General features: G+C 59.7%; 1 protein-coding gene across 4 annotated transcripts in view; it reads right to left on the bottom strand.

The window, feature by feature from the left end:
* The window catches only part of CELSR1 (cadherin EGF LAG seven-pass G-type receptor 1), a 136,022-nt gene that overhangs the window by 3,333 nt on the left and 112,036 nt on the right, over positions 1-20,653 (bottom strand). For 2 of the 4 annotated variants that reach the window (XM_056797609.1, XM_056797611.1), the window contains exons 17-33: positions 18,702-18,796; positions 17,353-17,562; positions 16,461-16,644; positions 15,565-15,708; positions 14,382-14,583; positions 14,009-14,167; positions 13,021-13,147; positions 12,416-12,616; positions 10,056-10,230; positions 8,312-8,424; positions 7,562-7,641; positions 6,919-7,045; positions 5,307-5,432; positions 4,873-4,967; positions 3,925-4,028; positions 2,146-2,313; positions 126-374 (exon numbers count right to left, since the gene is read on the bottom strand). In XM_056797609.1, the coding sequence (XP_056653587.1) occupies positions 126-374; positions 2,146-2,313; positions 3,925-4,028; positions 4,873-4,967; positions 5,307-5,432; positions 6,919-7,045; positions 7,562-7,641; positions 8,312-8,424; positions 10,056-10,230; positions 12,416-12,616; positions 13,021-13,147; positions 14,009-14,167; positions 14,382-14,583; positions 15,565-15,708; positions 16,461-16,644; positions 17,353-17,562; positions 18,702-18,796 (2,559 nt within the window). The remainder of the gene's footprint in view (positions 1-125; positions 375-2,145; positions 2,314-3,924; positions 4,029-4,872; positions 4,968-5,306; positions 5,433-6,918; positions 7,046-7,561; positions 7,642-8,311; positions 8,425-10,055; positions 10,231-12,415; positions 12,617-13,020; positions 13,148-14,008; positions 14,168-14,381; positions 14,584-15,564; positions 15,709-16,460; positions 16,645-17,352; positions 17,563-18,701; positions 18,797-20,653) is intronic. The other 2 variants (XM_056797610.1, XM_056797612.1) reach the window with 1 other exon arrangement.

The following is a 20,653-nucleotide window of genomic DNA, read 5'->3' as shown; positions in this document are numbered from 1 at the left end:
GCTGTGATCAGCACAAGTGGTGGGAGGCTCGCACGTGAGAAAGCACTCTAGGAATGGTGGCCCTTGATGGCCCTTGCCCACATGTGCCAATGTGTGTGTCGGGAGGGGGGGGAGGAGCATGTTACCTTTCCTCTGTTCTGGGTGCTGGTGATTGGTGTGGGGAGTCATCTGATTGTCCCTGGGCAGCCCTGGGTTCTCCTTGTCTGAGGGTGCATCCCTGCCATCGTCCTGGTTCTCCTGGTTCTCCTGGTGAAGCTCTACATTCACTTTGGTTTCCACTTTGAGCTTTGGCTTACATCGAGCATCTTCACCATCACTGCCCGTCATGCTGTCTGGGGGCCATGTGGCCTTGATGTGATTGGACAAAGGATCTGCTGGGATCCCAAAGAAACATGGCAGGCTCAGATGCAGGAAGGCCTTTCCTGATCCTCCTCCCACCCCCAACCCAGACTATTGTTTCCCCATTGCTATGTACTCCTTCGTGGGGCTTCCTGGGATTCTAGGAGGTTAGATGACTGTCCTGGGTTACAAAGTCAGTGAGTATATATGTCAGAGGTAGAACTTGAACTCTGATCCTTGTGACTCCAAAGCTGGTCCTCTAGTCATTAGACAGTGCTGTCCCTTGGAGGAGAATCATAACAGATCACACAATGGCAGCCCATTCGGGTGGGCAAAATACTTTCCCTATAACCATCCCAAGAGGGAGGCAAGAGGAATTATTGTTCTCAGGAAACTGAAGCCCAAAGAAGTTAGCTATAAGAGCCATAACTCTAACTCCTGTCCTCTGACTCAAAAAGCAGCCTACCAGAGTACATAGAGCACAGGATCTGCTGGAGTCAGATCAAGTTCAAATCCTGCCTTGGATGCTTACTACCTATGTAACCTTGGGCAAATCATGTCATGTCTCTGAGCCTTAGCTCCTTCCTCTCTAAAAGAAGGTAGGCTATCACAGACAGCTTCTGCAATGCCTCTCAACTCTTAGTTGTCCCAGGGTCGCACAGCTAGTAAAGTGTTGAAGCTGTCATGAGAACCCAGAGTTGGGAGGGACCTCAGGGATCATTAAGTCCAACCTTTACCTGAACAAAAATCTCTTTATAGAAACTCTAACAAGTGGTCCTTTGCTTGGATGCCTTCAGTGATAGGGAGCTTATTATCTCCAGATAGCTCATGCCACACTGGGACAAGTCTGAGTTTTCTTGACATTAAGTCTCAATGTTTGACTCATTCCCTCCCTTTCTATAAACCTGGACTCTCCTACTAGTCCTTGGCTCTCTCTACTGTCTCCTGACTAGCATCTCCTATCTCCCACAAGGAGAGCTCTTGGACACCTGGAAAGCCTTCATATGATGGGTGCTACTGTAATTCTTACGGGGTAAAGTAGGAGACAGCAACCAGGGGCTTTGGTCTACTCTAGGCTGCAATGATCTCATGGCTGCCTTTAGGCTTCTCCTAAATCATCCCCTGGGCCTTTGTACATATAGTCTCTGACACAGCAGAGCCTTCTTTCCTTCCAAATAATTCCATGATTCAGGATTTTTAAAAAGTAAATGAAGCAGCATAATCCCATTTTCTTTCCAGTCTGCCTGATTTTTACTGCTCCTCCTTCTTGCCAGCCCAGCTTGGCTGTCAGGGAAGGGATGCTTTGCCATAGGATGAAGGAGGAGTGGTTTGCATCAAACCTGAAGGACAGGTCCCAAAGGGACTACCTCTGAGAATCTGTGGATTTCCTTGGTGGCCTTTGCTCAGGAGTTTTTCCTGGACACAGAAGGATGCTCCTTGGAAAATCTCTCTGTGGCTACCCGGAGGTAGTCAAGTATCAAGAACTCAAGTATGTGGTCAACAGTGGAGGAAGTCAGATCTGGCTCACACTCACTAGCAGGGTAGCCTCAGGCTTTTCTGTCCCTCTCTGGACATCAGTGTCTTCTATAAAATGGGCTAATACCAAGAGTAGTAGGTTGGCTGGACTGGGGTGAGCAGCCAATGAGGTCCTGGTGAAGTTAAACATTTTGCAGACCTCAATGCTGTAGAAATATGCTGGAGTGCCAGTAAAATGCCCCATAAGGAAGAAGACTCATTCTTTGACTTCTAGTCACCCAAGTGGCAGTGGAGAGGATGGCTCCCATACCCTCCCACCTTCCCTGGTACCTTTGGGGGTGCTGTGGATAGGCCCCCGATCATTTGCTTTACAAGAGCCTGGGTTCCACTTGCTCTTTTCATCCACCCCATCTTCCTCACTGTCTGATGAGTGTGATGAGGCATACGAGCTACTGTGTTCCTCGAGAGAGAGCTCACTGTCTGAATCCGAGTCATTGCCTGGGAAGTCAAAAGTCCTGGGAAGCTCAGAAATTCCAAGAATGGACTGACCAGAACCTTCTATCAGAGCCTTCAGGGCTAAGAACAGGGATGCAGACCTCCCTCCCTCCTTTTTTGCACCCACACTCCTTCCCTCTCTTCCTTCCTTTGTTCCTTCCTCCTTTCCTTCGCCGACTCATTTTTTCATTCATCCACTCACTTTTCATTTATTCATTCATGATTTCCTTCATTCTTTGTCATCTACCCCAAACTTCATTCTATTCATTCCTTCATGGATTTGTTTATTCACTCATTCAATCATCTGCATCATTCCCATCAGCATAAGGCCTCGCTCACTCACTCAGTCAATAAGCATTACAGTCCCATGAGAAGGTAAGTTCCTTGTGGGCATCCCCAGCACAGTGCCGGCACTTGTGGTCCCTGCCCTCGTGAAGCTCCCAGTCTAGTGGGGCAACACCATGCAAACAAACAAGGTACACTGTGACAGAGGGAGGACACTAGGCTGAAGTCTAGCTGGGTCGGGATGGAGCCAGAGAATCCAATCATTCCTTCATTCATCTGTTTATTCCCTCAGTCCTTTTCACACTTATTTGTGGATTCACTCCATCTTCCCACAAACATTTCCTCCACACCGGGCTCACTTGTGCAGACACTCACTGGCCCGAGGAAGCTTACAGTCCTTTGGGGGCTAAGGCCGGGGAAGCCAGCAGAAGAGCAAAGGCTCTGAGGAGGCCCCCCCTTGGGGGACCCAGGAAGGCTTAGGAGAGGGGTGGCATCTCAACCTTGAAAGGTGGGCAGGCTATCAGCAGATAGAGGAGGGGTTCTTTGGGAGAGAGTGAATGCATTTCATGGGTCGTAGGGGAAGGGGAAGGCAAGGATCTCAGAGAGGCAGGGGTACAGAAGGGGGTAGAGAATATAAAGGAAGGAGAACCAGGTAAAATCAGCCTGGAGGGCCTTGAACGCCAGGTTAGCTAGTGCTCATCTTCCTGGAGAAACATTTCAGGAGACAGACCAGGAGGAAGTTATCCCAGGAACAAAGGATGCTCTCTGAAGCCCAGGCCTCAGCACAGGGAAAGATCTGGGGAATAGCCTAGAGATCCTGAAAGGAATCAGGTAAAACAAGGCCAAAAGGGTTGTGGAGGGTCCAAGGGCCAGGCTGAGGCTGAGGAAGCACCAGGGAGTCCTCCCAAGTCCCACCACCACCACTCAGCAGGGCAGTGACAGGCTCACTTTGGTTTGGGAGAGGAGAGAGTGATGGAGAGGGGAATGGGAAGAGAGAGGACAAAGAGGAAGAGGCCTGGAGGAAAGGGAGAGGAAGGAGAGACAGTCAGAGGCAGAGACAGAAGAGGAGAAGAGAAAGAGAGGAGAAGGGGGGTGACGAGAAGCAGAGGAGAAACAGTGGCAGAGAGCAATGAGAGGAGAAAGAGGGAAGAAGGAGAGCCAGAGACAGAGACAGATGGAGACAGCGAGAGACAGGGGCAGAGCTGGGGTGGAGACAGAAACACCTATGGGGACAAGCCAAATGTGCCATGCTCGGGGCTCAGAGGGGACACGGAAGCAGCACAAGACCAGACCAGGGCAGCTGCCAAGCCATGCCCAGGGAGTTCTCACCTCTGGGGTTTTTGCTGTTCCTCCTCCGGAAGAGGTGGGCATCCGAATCTGGGCGGCCTCTTGCTTGGCCCGAGGACACGCTCAGTTTCTTGGTCCCTTCCTCCCTGCCACAAAGGAAGCGTTTCTGCTCAGGACCCCACTCGGGAAGCTGTGGCTCTGTGGGGTCGGGAGGGCTCCCTCCCTCAGCTCCCTCCAACGGCATCCCCTGGGCCTGGGGCACCATCCCTGCCACAGTGCGTTCTCTGGCTTTTCTCTGCTCCGCTCAGAGAAAGGGGCACCAACAGAAAGTGCTGGCGTGAAGAAAAACGTGGCTTCAGATCCCAGCTCTGCCCCCTCCTGGCTGGGCCAGGCCCCCTCCTCTGCCACGTGGGCCCAGCAATAGCTGTCCTGTAGATTGTCTCAAGGGTCAAGCAAGCCCGAGGGAGGGGACAGCCCGGCGAGGCTCAGACGGCCCCTGTCCTTTCCCAGGCTCCCGGCTGTCCGTGCAGACACCCACCCTCCCAGCCCAACTGATGGAGGACTGACCGGTCCTGACTCTAGAGACCGCAGAGGCCCTCTGCCCTGCTCCCCACACTTTACAGAGGAGGAAACTGAGGCCCCGTGGCTTGCCCAAGGTCACCTTTTCCTCTCCCTCCCACCCCAGCCCCCAAGAACACAATCTCTGAGGGCAGAGTTTTCCTTTGTTACTCCAGATCCTGGCACACAGTCGGTGATTGATAAATGCTTGCTGGACTGGATTACCACAGGCAGTGCAGGAATTATTATTCCCATTTTACTGGCAAGGAAACAGAGACTCAGAGGGGAAGTGACTAGCCCAGGGTCACACAGCCTGCAGGAATCAAAGCTGGCAGCATCCCAGCGCGGCTCAGTCCCAGGCTGTGGCTGCGTGGGGCCCTGGGGCCAGTCCGGGGACACAAAGGCTCACCTGGGCCCCCCCAAGTGACTGACCTGATGGTGCTGTCCAGCGAGGCCGTGGACTCCCCCAGCGCCGTGCGGTACATGTTGGGCTCCTCGATGTAGGTGTTGTTACAGTTCAGGGACCGCTAGGGGGGAGGGGCAGGGCGGCATTAAGGGAGGGGCCAAGGGGCAGCAGCCTCGCCATCCCAGGGTGTCCCAGAGCAGGGAAACGGCACAGGAACAGTCCTCAGAGGCTCCCACCCATCTACCGAGGCCAGTGACATCTTCAGCATGTCTCCTTCTTACTGACTCCGTGAGGAAACTGAGGCACACAGGGGTGGCGCAGAGGGGCTAGAGCTCCGCCGGGGTGCTGGGCCCAGGACGCTCTCTCCAGGCTGCCCTTTCCCCAGGCTCTCTGAGAGCTGGACCCGAGGGAGGGAGCGGGGCTGCGGGCAGCCCTCGGGGGACAAGAGGGGCTTCCTTACGGTTAGCAGGGTGGCTCTGGTGGTTGTGGAGTCGTCCGGGTGGGCCTTCTTCCCCATCAGAGTGGCCTTCAGGTGTTTCTGGACTTCTTTGTTGAAGACACAGTGGAAGAGAAAGATGGCAACTCCCTGGAGCGAGGAACGGATGGGGGAAGAGGAGGGGTCAGAGGCTGGCTCGGCTCCGTCCTGGAAGGCCGGGCCGTGCCTCACTGGACCTGCCCGGACTCGGCCCTTCAGAGGTGCTGGTTCTGTGGCCTCCCAAGCCCGGTGGGAGCAGGTCTGCTCCCTAGAACGGCTCAGGGATCCCAAAGGGGCCAGCCTGAGAGGGAAAGGCTGCTGGGCATGCTCCAGAGGGAGCCTAGGAGGTCTGGGCAGTGAGAAGGGGCTTCGGGGCCCAACGCAGAAGCCCAGGAGACCCGGGGCTCTGGGAGCTGCCTGCCCTGCCTCCATTGGGGTCACCAAGCGGACTGGCTCCAGTTTCCGAGGGGCGAGGGGCGAGGGAAGTGGGAGGCCTCAGGGGATGCACGGCACTTCTTCCCGATGCCGTGAAAGCTGGCCCCGAGTTGGATGTCTGGGACCCATTCATCCCCTGCTCAGGCCAGCCCAGGGCCGCTTCTCAGAGAGAGGCCAGAAGAATTTACAGTAGGTCGGAGGAAGTCGTTCCAAAGTGACCACACAGGTGGGTGGGAAACGTGACTCTGCGCCACTATAATACAGTCTCCGGCAAAAGACAAGAACGGGCCAGAGAGTGATTCAGGCTCATGGGGTGGGGGGGTCCCCGAGAGAAGCTGAGAGCCCAAACCCCAAAGCCCCACGACTGCTACAGCAGGAAGCCATCTCATCCAACCGCTCATTTTACAGATGAGGAAACTGAGGCGGGGTGGGGGGTGGGGAATGCAGCGGGAGTGTCACTTCCAGAGGGATAGGAGGGCCACAATTCACCAGGGAGTGAGGTGAAAGGCAAGTAGAGTCAGGCTATTGCTATTAAAGCCTCAAAAGGGAGAGGATGTCTCTGTTGTTCAAGTGAACTCTAGACAATTGCCCATCTCGGTCTATGTACAATATATTACAGATATTTATAAACGTGCACATGTGCATGTATATCCACATGTATGTATTACATGTAACATCCATTTTATAATATATACTATAGCTATATATTATAATATACTATAATAACGTATTATACATATATGATCTGGAATATAACCTGGCACAAGTTTTTATATATATAAACCCAAGGCACAAGCTCTTGGGCCTACCTTGGGACCAACATCTTTTCATGGGCAAATAATATATTATACATAAACATATATGTATTATTGTGTGGCAACATGTGTACAGTATGACATATACATATATGTACTATGTAGAAAGAAAAATGAAGACACACCTTGATAGAGACAGATGGACAAGAAGGAGGGGAAGGAAAGGGGGAGAGGAAGACAGACAAGAGAGGGAAGGAGATGGGGAGAAGAGAAAGAGGAGCTAGGAGGAAGGAGAGGGAGATATTTGAGGAGGTCGTGCCTTGGGGGGACTGGAGAGACGGGGCGTAGAAGAAGCCGAGCTCCCGACACCTTTGGCCCAGGCCCATGGGTCAGTGCCAGGCCCTTACCTGTAAGCAGCTGAATACGGCAAAGAGGTAATGGAAAGCCATCACATCGCTGTTGACGGCCATCAGCCCCAGGAGCCACGTGGCACTGATCAGCAGAAGCAGGAGGAAGGCTGTCCGGAGCCCAGAGCTGTGGAGGACATGGCGTTACCTTCCTTGTCCTGGCTCTGGGGCCTTGGGACCCCCGAGATCAAGGCTGTGTGGTGTCCAGCTGTCCCCAGTGAGGAGCCCAGAGACCTGGACCCAGTGGGTGCCAACTAAACGTTTGCCTTTTGGAAAGGAATCATGGCCAATGAGAAGAGGAGCCTCTCTGTTAAGCCAGGGGAGGTCCAAGAGGACAGCTGGCTGGACACACACAGACACACAAGGGGTTTCTGTGGAAACACAGGAGTGGAGGTGGCTGTGCCCTGCGTGTCTTTGTCTGAATCCTGGGGAGGGGATTTCATAGGACCATCAACTCACAGCTGGAGAGGAGGTCGGGGAAGGTGACATGAGCCCTTCTTTTAAAGATGGGGAAGCCGAGAGGGTCCCCCAGAGGGGAAGGGTTTGGCCTAGACTTGCTTGGATGCTCCCATCATTCCCATGGAAATGTCTGGGTCTGCATGTCCCCCAGGGAGCCCCAAGTCTGCCCACATCACCAACATACATGATCCCGGTCCTGTCATAAGCACGGTGTTTCCGTCGGCAGGACACTCTCGCAGACAGGACAAAGATGACAGTATTGATCTGGGGAGAATGAACAGGGGTGACCATGAGGAGCTCTGAGAGCACCCCTCAAACTCAGAGCACAGGTATCTGATGTGGGCGCAGGGGCTTTCTGGGACTGAACCTGCTCAGAGCATCCTCAGCAACAGAAGATGGAAGGAAAATGCACCAAACCAAAGGATGAGTGAGCTAAAATGGGTCCCAGATCGGAGTTGGAAGGGCTCTTAGAGGCTATTAAGTCCAGCCAGGCTTCCTTTATTTTTTATTCTTTTATTTTTTTAAATCCTCACCTTCCATCTCAGAATCAGCACTGTGTATTGGTTCTAAGGCAGAAGAGCAATTAGGGCTAGGCAATGGGCAAGTGACTTGCCCAGGGTCACACAGCAGGGAAGGGTCTGAGGCCACATTGGAATTCAGGGCCTCCTGTCTCTGGGCCTGGCTCTCCATCTGCTGAGCCACTGCGCTGCCTGCCTGGCTTCCTGTAATTCCCAATTCACTCCTCCAGGAAGCCTTTCCCGTCCCCTTGTCATCCCAGGGCTTCCCTGTGAATGACTTCTTCAGCATCCTTTACCGAGCTGGCGTACATACATTATGTCACATTGGGAACTCCTCGAGGGCAGGCCCTTAGGACAAGGCCTGGCCTGCAGGAGGTGCTTGGTAAGGGCTCCAGGACGGAGGAAGAGACACTCACAATGACCACGACGCCAATGGGTCCAGCAAAGCTCCAGATGAGAGTGTCGTGGATGGACAGCCAGCAGAAGTCGGGGTTCCCATAGCCTTGGGGATCCAGACCGACGGCGAGTCCTGGGTCAAACCCAAATATCAGAGCGGGCGGAGAGAACAGAAAATGGGAGTCTCTGGGTACCAGAGCTTGTAGGGAACTCGGGATGGGGCCTGCTGGAGTGGGGGACAAAAGAACTCCGAGAGGAGGGCAGAGGACGCAGACCAGCCCCTTCCCACTATTCCTTGAGGCATGAGAGCTACCACAACACCCTGCTCCTTGGACGCTCAGCCCAGATGGGGGCATCGGCCACCTTGGCCCTGAACTAGCCTGGGCCTGACGGCTCCCACCTTGTGGCCTTACAGAGAGGATAACGATTCTCCTGGAATGGGAAAGTCATGGGCAGATGGATGGCACAGTGGAGAGCACTCGGCCCAGAGTCGGGAAGACCTGGGTTCAAGTTCAACTTTAGACACTTCCTAGCTGTGAGACCCTGGGTCTCAAGCTCTCGGGGGGCCCATTTCTTTCGAGAATCCATCTGTGTGGCCCTGGGCCATTGGCCCTCGTACTTGGAGCCCCAGGTAAACATTGTAGTTAGTCACTACAGACCCCAGGCTTCTTCCTTCCACTCTGCCACCTTTATCACAGAACTGGGTACCATTTTGTATTTTCCGTTTCATGGGTGATCTTGGCCCAAGATTCCTCAGCTAGAGGCCGGCCTAAGAGAGATATTCCTCTCCATGACTAGGTAGGCTGGTCCTGAGGTGAAGCCTGGGTCTCCCCTGGGGCCGCAGTCCGCCAGACTGACATTGAAAATGGCACATAGAGAAGAAAACTGGGAAGCCAGGAAGCCAAGTGGGCTTCCTTGTTGGGTTGTCTCGCTTTAAACAGGCAAGAAGCCCAGCCTCTTCGAATTCAGAAGGGGCCAGGCTTGGGGGAGCGCAGGATTCTGAGCTGGGGACTTCTGGGGGGAGAAGGATGCTTTTGCAGAGCGTGAAGACCTTCTTTGTGGGGAGTTAGGTGGAGGGAGGGAGCCCACCAGTCAGGAGGGAAGAGGTGACACGGGAGGGAGACGGCATCAGGGCTGCACATATGATGGGCCTTGGGGAGTCACTGAGCTTGGCTGCCTGCCAGCAGGCAGGGTGCTCATCTCTTGACCCACTCATTTCTGCCCTGCTGAGCTCTGACCTTCGGGGATGCCCGTGTCACTTGGGGAGGGAACAGAAAGGTGGTCATTTGGAAGAAGAAGGGCTTCATCTAAAAAGAGCTCTTCTGTGTCCTTGGCCATGAGTGTGGAGATGTGGCTGCCTCAGAGTGCATGGAGTGGTGCCTCACCCTGCTGTGGGAGCAAGGGGAGACAGCCCTGGAGAGGCTTTTAGGGGGGCAGCTGACCCAGGGAAGTCAGGGCAGTCGAGGGCCTGTTCTGGTGGCATCACCAATAAATGTCTGAGGTGGGATGGAGGCTGTCCGGACAGAGGAGCCTTCCTTAGGGAAGACGAGGTTCAGATTCCTCTGGTCCGGGCTGCTCGTGGCACAGACTCGCCTGGAGGCTGGGCCGGTCAGCACCAGAGCGGTTGAGTCCTGGGCCTGATGGGCCCCGGCACGTGCCTGCAGGAAGGGGTGTTTGAGGGCTGTTCTCCGGTAGGGGCGAGAGGAGGCCTGGATTGCGGAACGGGACGAAGCTCCTTCCCCGGCCTCCCATCCCCGTGCTGACCTGTGACGATGGCTGGGATGCCCCAGCCCAGGACATAGTAGAAGCGCATGTGTCCAGCATCAATGTTCCTGACCTCAGTCAGCATGCGATAGATGTGGAGGTCCTCCACAAAGAGCCAGGCGAACGTGCTCAGGTAGAAATAGTGCAGGAGGATGGCGATCACTGTGCACGTGAACTGGGGACAGACCAGAGCCAGCCGGTTAGGAGCCCCCCACACTGTGGGCACCCCCGAGGCACGGCCTCCTGCTCAAGCACCCGTTGTGGCTTCTGCTGGCCACTGCACGGCCTTCGGAGTCCTTTGCCCACCATCGGCCATCCCCCACTCCAGGAGGGGGCTCACTACTGTTCCCTGGAGCAGATGGTCTCTCTGTGGCCCTGGCATGCTCTCCTCAAGGAGCACCTCCAACTCCTTTCCCCACTCCCACTGACTTCCTGTTTCCTTTGATAACTGTATGTGAGCAGGGGCTACTTCCTCCTCTTTGTAAATCCAGCCCTTGGCATAGTACACAGTAGGAACTGAATCAATGCTGGTTCACTAATGGCCTGCATGAACTTATCTAGGTACAGGATGGAGTCTTCCTCCCATGGAATGGAAGACGGGGGAAGGCCATGACTTTTTCTGCTGATGTTCTACATACAAACTTGGTTTGCTGAGTGGTTTAGGCAGGCTGCCTTAGCTTCTCTTCACCCTAAACTGTTACTAACATCCCCATTTTAGGAATTTTAGAGAAGAGGAAACTGAGACAGCCAGAGAGGAGCTGCTTTCTGGAGTCTGAGCCGGGCTTGGTGCTCTTGGCCGCCCGAGGCGCGGGCTGGGTTTCCCTTTCCACCTCGCCCAGTGGGCTGCTGTTCCCTCACACTGCCGGGGCCATCTTGATTTTCCCCAGGACCAGCAGGGGGAGCCTCCTGCCCAGGGAGTGCCTTGGGCTCTAGCCAGGGGCACGGAAGGTCTCTGTTCTGGTTCTTGGGGAAGCAGAGCCAGGGGCCGGGGCCGGGCATGAGGGCTTTGAGGGAGGGGAGAAAGTGAGAGAAGGCGCCTGGAGATGGGAGCGGGATGGAACGTTTTCGGGGAGCCCTGAGCCGAGGCAGGGGAGCCCTGTTCGGGCACAGGCCGACCCCTCCTGGATCTCTGGCCACTGGGTGGCCGGAAAGAACAAAGACCGAAGTCTTCAGGTTCATAGATGGTCAGAGGTGGCGGCTAATCTGGAGGTGGGGAGGCCCCGGAGCCTCTCCGGAAACAGCAGCTCATAGAGGTGGCCAGCAGAGCACACCAGGGATGGCCCAAGAGCCCAGGAAGGGCCGTCCTCGCGTGGGGACTCCCCTTTGCTCCACTGGTGATGAGAGCCCTTGGGAGGGGGAGAGCGTGGAGGGTGCCAGGCCGGAGGGGAGCCCAGGCCTGGACTCGGGGAAGTCCGGCTCGCCGGCCCAGAACGCTGAGGCCTGTGCCCTGTCCCACAGCAGCCCACTCTCACCCGCTGCCCCGGCCTCCAGGGGGACGCAGAACATTGGCTCAAGAGAAAGGATTAAGTGGAGGAGAAAATGCATTGAGGGGCAGCTCAGGGGGCCTGGGCTGGACCTTCCTTCGGGGCGCACCTCCTAGTGTGGGGGGCCCCTTCTGCTCCTCCTGGCCTCTAGCACCTCTAGGCGGGTGCTTGATTCTGGACAAGCCTGAGACCCTCAAATTCCTTCTCTGCCCCCCTGTTCTGGGCTTCCCCGCCACTAGGGAGGTCCCCCTCCTCCTCGCACGCCCTTGCACCCACCGTTTCTCCCTCCATGACCCCCTCCCCCACCACACGCAGCCCCAGCCCGCGCTCCCCCCATCCATGTCCATCTCCCCAGCTGTGGCGACTGCGGGTTTGGCCGCCAACAGTCTGCTGGGCCCTTCTTCCTGCTCCGTGACCTCAGCCAGGTCAGGGGCTTTTGAACTCTCAGTTCCCCTCCACACTCCCCACTTCCCGCAGGGTTTCATCTCCCACCTCCTTGTCTTTGTCCCTGGCATCTGCAATAAGCTCTCTCTTTCTCTGCCTCCTGGCTTCCTTAAAGACTCAGCCAGAACCCTGGCTCCTGCAGGAGACCTCCCGGCCCCCCACCGCTGGGGCTCCCTCACAGACCACCCCGTCTGCTCTGTCCGTCTACGTTGGGTCTCACCCGGGTTCCCCCCCTCGGAGGGGAGGCTCCCCGAGGGCCTGCACAGTTCTCGGCACGCCGCCTGGGACCTACAAGGCGCCTGGCAAAGGCTTGTTATTTCCTGCAGGGCTCTGCTCGGGTACCGCTTCCTCCAGGAAGCCTCCCCAGAGTGCATCGTCCTCCCTGCCGCCCCCTTCCTCTGCCCGCTTGCGTGGCTCGGCGGCGCAGCTTACCGGAGTCTCCGTCTGGTCAATCCCGGTCACAAAGACCAGCTGGGAGGAGAAGAGGGCCGCGATCAGGTTCCTGTGGATGCTGTGCAGATTGGCCCGCAGCGTGCGGAGCGCCAGCAGGAGGACGAGGGCCGCGAGCAAGGCGGCCAGGGAGACGGCCACGCCGGCGTAGGTGGCGATCTTGAGGGGCAGGACCTCGCCGTGCTGCAGGGCGGGAGGAGGAGGAGGAAGGAGCCTCACAGGCCCGAGAAGGGCCCCCCCGGACGCCCGACACCTGCTAGCGGGGGAGGCAGCCGGAGCTCACGGACCGCCCGGGAAAGGGCATCCTGCGGGGAGGGCTGCCCCGCCTTGGAAGAGGGGAAACTGAGGCCCAGACAAGGGCGGCGGCCAGTGGCGGAGGTGGCCTCCTGACGCAAGGCCCGGCCTCCCTCCGTCACAGAAACCACGCCGGCTGTGGGACAAGGAAGGATTCTGGTTTGGGGCTCTCTGGGGCTACGGCTCTGGTTTTGGGGGAGCCCCTCTGCGTGGGAACCCCCACTTGGCAGCGTGGACCTCGAGAGGGACCCCCGAGGGGAGCAGAGGCCGATTCCCCGGGAGGCGCGTCTCACCTCGCGCTTGGAGATGTCCATGAGCACGGCCAGGCCGCTCGCGTGGCTGCACTGACAGGTGATGTGGCTGCTGTTTCTGGAGACCAGCTCGCAGCCCTTGGCCGACCAGCCGCCCGCGCCCAGGCTCCTGCGGCAGAAGGGCCAGCCGTGAGGCCCGACCTCTCCGGCCCCCGCGTGGGCGCTGGGGCGCAGAGAGCTCGGGGACAGCCCGGGGCGGGCATCTCCGGCCCCCACGTGGGCGCTGGGGCGCAGAGAGCTCGGGGACGGCCCGGGGCGGGCATCTCCGGCCCCCACGTGGGCGCTGGGGCGCAGAGAGCTTGGGGACGGCCCGGGGCGGGCATCTCCGGCCCCCACGTGGGCGCTGGGGCGCAGAGAGCTCGGGGACGGGCCTGGGGCGGGCGTCTCCGGCCCCCGCGTGGGCGCTGGGGTGCAGAGAGCTCGGGGAAGGCCTGGGCGGGCGTCTCCGGCCCTCAGGGCCCCCCCACACACTCCTCTCCCGCCAGGCCCTCCTGCCCCTCAGCCTGGGCCTCGGGGCGCCGGGGCTGCCGCCTCAAAGCCTCTGCTTTCTGAGTCAGGGCGGCCACGCCTTATCCGGGGGCCCTTCGTCCGAGGCTCCCCAGTGTTTTATGGGAGCCAGGTGGGCAGGGAAGCCACGCGCTCTGGGAAAGTGGCCGCCGCCCCGGCTCCCGCCTCAGTTTACCGGCCCATAAAGTGGGGGGTGAGAGTTAACGAGGGCCCTGGAAGGTCCCTGGATAAAAGGGGCTCCGTAAAAGCAGTGACTCATCTCCCAGAGACAAAGGGGAGGCGCTTCCGGCAGGCTTTTATGGCTGCTTTTGTTCTCAGGCCCCTCCAGAGGGAGCCGAGGCCCTCCCTGCCCCCAGCTAGGATCCCTGGGATCCTCCAACAGGAGCAGGGGGAGTGACTTGCCCAGGGTCACCCGGCTCCTTCCCTGCTGGAAGCCCCCCTCCTCCCAGGTCCCCCCACCTACCCCAGGGAGTGGTTCCAGAAGACACAGACGGGCTTGGTGCGGTCCTCGGTCTCCAGCAGGGTGTACTCCACGAGGACGGGCTGTCCCGGCGCGCCGTCGCCCTCGCTGTGGAGCAGGCTGCTCACGATGGGGCTGTTGATGACGGGCCGATGGGGCAGCCTGGAATAAAGCCCGAGCGTGAGCCTGGGGGCGCCCAGTCCCACGCGCCCATCCCCCTCCCGGCTGTCCCCTGACCAGAGCAGACGGGCAGGAAAGCCCAAAGGCAGGCGGGAAGAGCACGGCTCCCAGGGGTGGGATTAGAACCCAGGCCTCTGGGCCGAGGAAGGGGATGGGGAGAAAGCAGGGAGGGGACTCGCTCTGGGGCCGGGCTCACCGCAGGCTCCTCCGGTCGGGGTCATACTGCTCGGGCAGCAGCTGGCCCAGGGAGCGATAGATGAGGACCAGGCCGACGGCGTGCCGGCTCCACTCATCCGGGTGCCGCCTCTTCCTCTTAGCCAGAGGGTCGTGGGGGGCGGGCCCGTCTGGGGGGGCTCTGGGAGTCCCTCTGGGCTGCGAGGGCTTCGCCGTAGGGGCATCTGTAAGATTAGTGCCAGAGTCAAAAAGGCGGGGCTGCCAGAGCTCTCCGGAGAGGCCCAAGGACGCCCGGCGCGGGTGGCCCACGGGGGGACAGCTCACGGGGGACGGCCCGGCGCGGGTGGGGTGGCCCACGGGGGGACGGCCCGGCGCGGGTGGGGTGGCCCACAGGGGGACGGCCCGGCGCAGGTGGCCCACGGGGGGACGGCCCGGCGCAGGTGGCCCACGGGGGGACGGCCCGGCGCGCGTGGCCCACAGGGGGACGGCCCGGCGCAGGTGGCCCACGGGGGGACGGCCCGGCGCGGGCGCCCAATGGCGGCCAAGGGATGGCCTGCCTTCGTGTGTGGCTTTAAGGATGTCCCCAGAAGGTCCCCATCTGCGTAGCTGAAATCTGCCTTCCTCTGGCTCCAGCCTTCCCTCAGGCCTCCCGCTGGGAGGGTTTCCTCCTCTTCACACTTTCCAAAAACCCCCCCAGAGAGGCCTCCTGGGGCGCGGCAGAGGGCGAGACGGAGACCTGGGTTCAAGTCCTGCCTCTCACACTTAGCGCTGGGTGACCCTGCACAAGGCCCATCCCCCCTCCAAGTGGCCCCGCAGGCCCGGGTTCTTCCCCCCATCCCGCCCTGTCTACACGGCTGCCCATGATGTCCCACCTCCCCCAGGGACAGAGCGCTGTGTCTGGCCCCCAGTGGGCACCTCTTCAGGGTTCTAGAGCAAAGGGAACAGCAGCGTTGGGCAAAAGCAGCTCGGCGGCTGGGTGGGGAGGGAGGACAGCCCACCCGGCCGGCGGCCAGGACCAGGGCGGAGAAGCCCCTCCTGGCTCTCATTCCACAGCGGAGGAAGCTGGGGCAGAGGGAGAAAATGGCTTTCTGAGGGCCACACCAGGATCAGGGGCGGGACCTGAACCCAAGCCCCGTGACTGGAGCCCTGGCTTGGCGTCTCCTCTGGTAGCAGGCCCGCAGCCAGCACGGGGGCGCCGGACTCACCTCTCCTGTCGGAGGGCTGAAACAGGTGGGCAGGGAAGAGGACGGAGGACTCCAGCTCCTTGGGGTAGTCCTCGTAAATGTCCTCAAAGCGTGGCACTCGGGCACCCGAGAAGTTGGCCTTGTCGAAGACGTCGGCGGCCAGGACTGTAACAGGATGGCTGGTCAGGCGGGAAGGGGCCTGGGGGGACCCAGGGCCGGACGCTGGACGCTCCGCAGGCATCCTGTCCAGGCACTGCCCGGAGAACTTGGGCTGTGCCTGCCCCAGCAGCAGCCTCTGCCCAAGGCCTCCCTGCCTCATGTGTACCCTGGACCACTTGGCAGGGTGGTGAAGCCCAGGGGCACAGCCTTCCACAGGATTGGGAGGGAAGCCAATTATGTTAAAATTCAGTTATTAAAATATTCAAGATAGGGGGCAGCCGGGTGGCTCCGTGGATGGAGAGTCAGGCCCAAAGTCGGGAGGTTCTGGGTTCCAATCTGGCCTCAGACACTTCCTAGCTGGGTGACCCTGGGCCAGTCACTTCACCCCCTTGCCCAGCCCTTACCGCTCTTCTATCTTAAAACCAATACACAGTATTGATTCTGAGATGGAAGGTCAGGAGTTTTTAATGTTAAAAAGAAAAAGTGGGTTCATGGGACCCCCCAAATCTATTAATCCAAGGTTGGGTGGCTCCACAGCAGCAGAGTGCAAGGCTGCCGGCTCCCCCCACGCTGGAACGGCCTTGATGATGGTTTGGGGAGGCTCACGGTGGGGGGCAGACGTTTGGGAGCGCAGTGGGGGGGGGAGTCTGGTCAGGGGGCTCCTCCCTAGCCCTGCGCCAGCTTGGGGGGATCTAGGGGTCAAGGGCGGCACCCTGCGAGGTCCCTCGGCCCAGGATGGCGGCAGCCCCGCAGCTTACTCATGTTGGCTGTGACGATGACAAAGGGCTTCATGTAGGTCCTCCTCATGTTCTTCACCAGATTGGAGAAGTACGCCTCATAGTGCCTGAGCAGGTGGGCCGTGCCCCCCTCCGTGCGCTGGATCTGCTCCCACGCGTCCCTGTGGCTGGGGTCCAGCAGGGCGCTGCCCGTCCGAACGAGGTTCTAGAGGGCCGGGGAGAAACGGGGCAGTCATGTCGGGGGGAGGTCCGGGCCGGGAAGGCTCGGAGGCGTGCCCCCCTGGCCCTGGCATCGCCGGGGCTCTGGACAGAGTGCCGCCCCCTGTCCTGGCAGCCTCCATCTGCCCCGTGCTCGCTCGCCGGGTCACTGCAGCCTCTCAGAGTCATCCCAGGACATCCCAGGGTCGCTCCCAGCCACACAGCCCTCGGCCCCCACTAATAGAGCGCAGCTCGGACCCAGGCTGCAAGCTCTGTCCCTACTCTGGGGGATCCCCGTTTGCTTTGTGCCTGGGCCATCTCAGGAAGGTCCCTCGATCCCTCTGGCCGCCGCAGTCCACCTTAAAATGAGAATGATCTCCGGCGCCCTGCAGGGTCCTAACACGGGCGGCGTGTTCCGGGAGACCTTTCTCCTTCCTCTCACGTGGAATCCTAGGCCAGGAGGGGGCTCAACGGAACGAACACGGGACTTGGGTGGGAAGACCTGGGCTCCCATCCTAGCTCCACTACCCACTCGGCTTCTGCCACGGCCATTTTTCAGCGAGGTGACCGGGTCAACGACTTCCCTTCTTAGCTCCTCCCTCAGAAAATGGGCCTCACGGGACAGGCGTCACCTCCCTCACACGGCTTCCGGGGGAGGCACGCTCAGATCGGGGGGGCACGTGCACTTCCAGAGGTCAGTCTCCCTCCTGCCCACCTCGTTGAACTCCACGTCTCTGGTGGCGGCCAGGTCGAAGCCTTGCTGCTGGCTCTCGTGCTGCAGCAGATGCAGCATGAGCTGGTAGGCTGTGCGCACGTCGTTCCCGTACAGGAGCTCCACGGACCTGGTGGCGTTCTCGAGCACGCGGGCCATCTGTACGGATTTGTCCCCGTCCAGCCTGGTCTCGTTGCGATGGAGCTTTTCATTCTGAAACGGGAGAGGGAAGACGGAGGTTGGAAAAGGGCCGGCGTGGACCCCGTGGTTCGAAACGTTGGTCTGGGAAGACTTAACTACGAATAAGGAAGACTGGCTGGATGCCATCCCAGTCTGGGGCCATCTGAACCCAGGAGCGCCCGTCTCTAGGCCTGGTTCCATCCACAGAGCCCCCGGCTGTCATTCCTGCTGAGGCTCTGGGGCCGAGCGCTTCTCCTCGGGCCCTTTGCGTGCGTGCGTGCGTGCCTCCTCCCTCAAACGGGCTGGTCTTAGTCCAGCCCAAGGGACACGGCCCTGGGAGCAAGGCAAGGAGCCAGGGCGCTCCTGAGGGACGAGAGCTGCCCCACTGAGAGAAGCACGGCAGAGGGCGCCACTCCTCACACGTGCCGTGGACGTAAAAGATCGCTCTAGAGCAAAACTGAATGCTATGGAAACAGGAGCCCAGCCGAATGGCTTGTCGGCTCTGGGAGGCGGGAGGGAAAGAACATGAATCATGGAAACGTGGGGAAAGGTTTAAAAATAAAAACAAAATTTAATTTAATTTTAAAAAGGAGATATTAAAAAAACAGTCTTCGGATTCGTGGAGAACCCGACCAGGGTCCATCCCCAGGCCCGTATCATGACGTTCACACCAGGGAGGAGCTGCTGGAACCCGGCACTCCCTGCACAGCCTTGGGGAGTGCAGTTCTCTCCCCTCCCGACCACGATGGGGCTCCTCCGGCCCCACTAATGCAGACAAAAGGAGGGAGGCCTCCGAAGGAACCCTGGGGGGCTTCCAAGGGCTCTTCCCAGATGGGGGGAATCACGGGTGCCTCCACATGGACTTTGTCTGAGCGTGACCTCCTAGAGGGCTGCCACGGGGAGGAGGAAGGGGCCTGAGCCTGCTTCTGCTTGGCTCCGGAGGGCAGAGCTGGGCCAGTGGGGTCACAGGGCCCGCAGTTCCACTAGGCATTTCTAACCCGTATGGCGCCGCATGGCAGGCTTAGGATCTGTCAATGGATGGGGTGCCTTCTCCGATGGAACCCTAACTCAGGTGCCCCCCGGTTCTGATCTGGGGTCAACAAGAAACCTCTAGGCCCGGATGAATCGGCCGCTTGTTGGCTCTGTCTTTAGGGGGGAGGCTGGCCTCTTACCATGACTTTGAGGCCCACGAAGGAGGAGGTGGTACAGTTGAAGAGTTCTGGGGGCAGCCAGCCCTTCTCGCTGCTGCAGTGGCGGATGGCGTTCCCTGGGAACCAAGACAACAGCAGCATTGGAGAGCCCTCAGCCCACCAAGCTGGCCTGACCCTGTGCCCCCATGCCCCCGTGCTCCCATGCCTCTGTGCCCCCGTGCCCCTTGCCTCCATACCTCCATGCCCCCGTGCTCCCATGCCTCCATGCCCCCGTGCTCCCATGCCCCTGTGCCCCATGCCCCTTGCCTCTGTGCCCCCATTCCCCTGTGCCTCCATGCCCCTGTGCCCCATGCCCCCATGCCTCTGTGCCTCCATGCTCTTATGCCCCTGTGCCCCTGTACCCCCATGCCCCTTGCCTCTGTGCCTCCATGCCCCCATGCCTCTGTGCTCTCATGCCTCTGTGCCCCCGTGCCCCCATGCCCCTTGCCTCTGTGCCTCTATGCCCCTGTGCCCCATGCTCCCATGCCTCTGTGCCCCCATGCCCCATGCCTCCGTGCCTCCATGACCCTGTGCCCCATGCCTCTATGCCCTGTACCCCCATGCCCCTGTGCTTCCATGCCTCTGTGCCTCTATATCCTGTGCCCCCATTCCCCTGTGCCTCCATGCCCCTGTGCCCCTTGCCTCCATGCCCCCGTGCTCCCATGCCCCTGTGCCCCCATGCCCCTGTGCCCCATGCCCCTGTGCCCCATGCCTCTATGCCCTGTGCCCCCATGCCCCTGTGCTTCCATGCTTCTTGCCTCCATGCCCCCATGCCTCTGTGCCTCCATGCTCTCATGCCTCTGTGCCCCCGTGCCCCCATGCCCCTTGCCTCTGTGCCTCCATGCCCCTGTGCCCCTTGCCCCCATGCCTCTGTGCCCCATGCCCCCATGCCTCTGTGCTCTCATGCCTCTGTGCCCCCGTGCCCCCATGCCCCTTGCCTCTGTGCCTCTATGCCCCTGTGCCCCATGCTCCCATGCCTCTGTGCCCCCATGCCCCATGCCTCCGTGCCTCCATGACCCTGTGCCCCATGCCTCTATGCCCTGTACCCCCATGCCCCTGTGCTTCCATGCCTCTGTGCCTCTATATCCTGTGCCCCCATTCCCCTGTGCCTCCATGCCCCTGTGCCCCTTGCCTCCATGCCCCCGTGCTCCCATGCCCCTGTGCCCCCATGCCCCTGTGCCCCATGCCCCTGTGCCCCATGCCTCTATGCCCTGTGCCCCCATGCCCCTGTGCTTCCATGCTTCTGTGCCTCTATATCCTGTGCCCCCATTCCCCTGTGCCTCCATGCCCCTGTGCTCCCATGCCCCTTGCCTCCATGCCTCTGTGACCCCATGCCTCTATGCCCTGTGCCCCATGCCCCTTGCCTCCGTGCCTCCATGACCCTGTGCCCCATGCCTCTATGCCCTGTACCCCCATGCCCCTGTGCTTCCATGCCTCTGTGCCTCTATATCCTGTGCCCCCATTCCCCTGTGCCTCCATGCCCCTGTGCCCCTTGCCTCCATGCCCCCGTGCTCCCATGCCCCTGTGCCTCCATGCCCCCATGCCCCTGTGCCCCATGCCCCTTGCCTCCATGACCCTGTGCCCCATGCCTCTATGCCCTGTGCCCCCATGCCCCTTGCCTCTGTGCCCCAGGCCCTGCCCTTGGGGAGCTCAGGGAACACATAAGTACCCCAAAGGGATTTCGGGGTTGGGGAAGCACTGACAGTGGGGAGGTAATCGGGCTGTGGCCTGGGAGAGCAGCCTTCTAAGAGACGGACAGAAGGAGGAAGGGCATTGTAGGGACGGAGGTGGGAAATGGGCATGAAGGCCAGTTTGGCCGGAAAAGAGTAAAGGAGGGAGTTATGGGAAGCCAGTCTGGAGCCCCGGGCTCTCCCGAACAGACCTCCTTAGAGTAGAGGCCCGGCCTCCAACCCGCTGGCCCGCTCCCTGGCCCA

This window comes from Monodelphis domestica, chromosome 5 (assembly GCF_027887165.1).
Source record: "Monodelphis domestica isolate mMonDom1 chromosome 5, mMonDom1.pri, whole genome shotgun sequence".
Taxonomy (NCBI): Eukaryota; Metazoa; Chordata; class Mammalia; order Didelphimorphia; family Didelphidae; genus Monodelphis; species Monodelphis domestica.
This window is presented reverse-complemented; position numbering and strand designations above follow the sequence as displayed.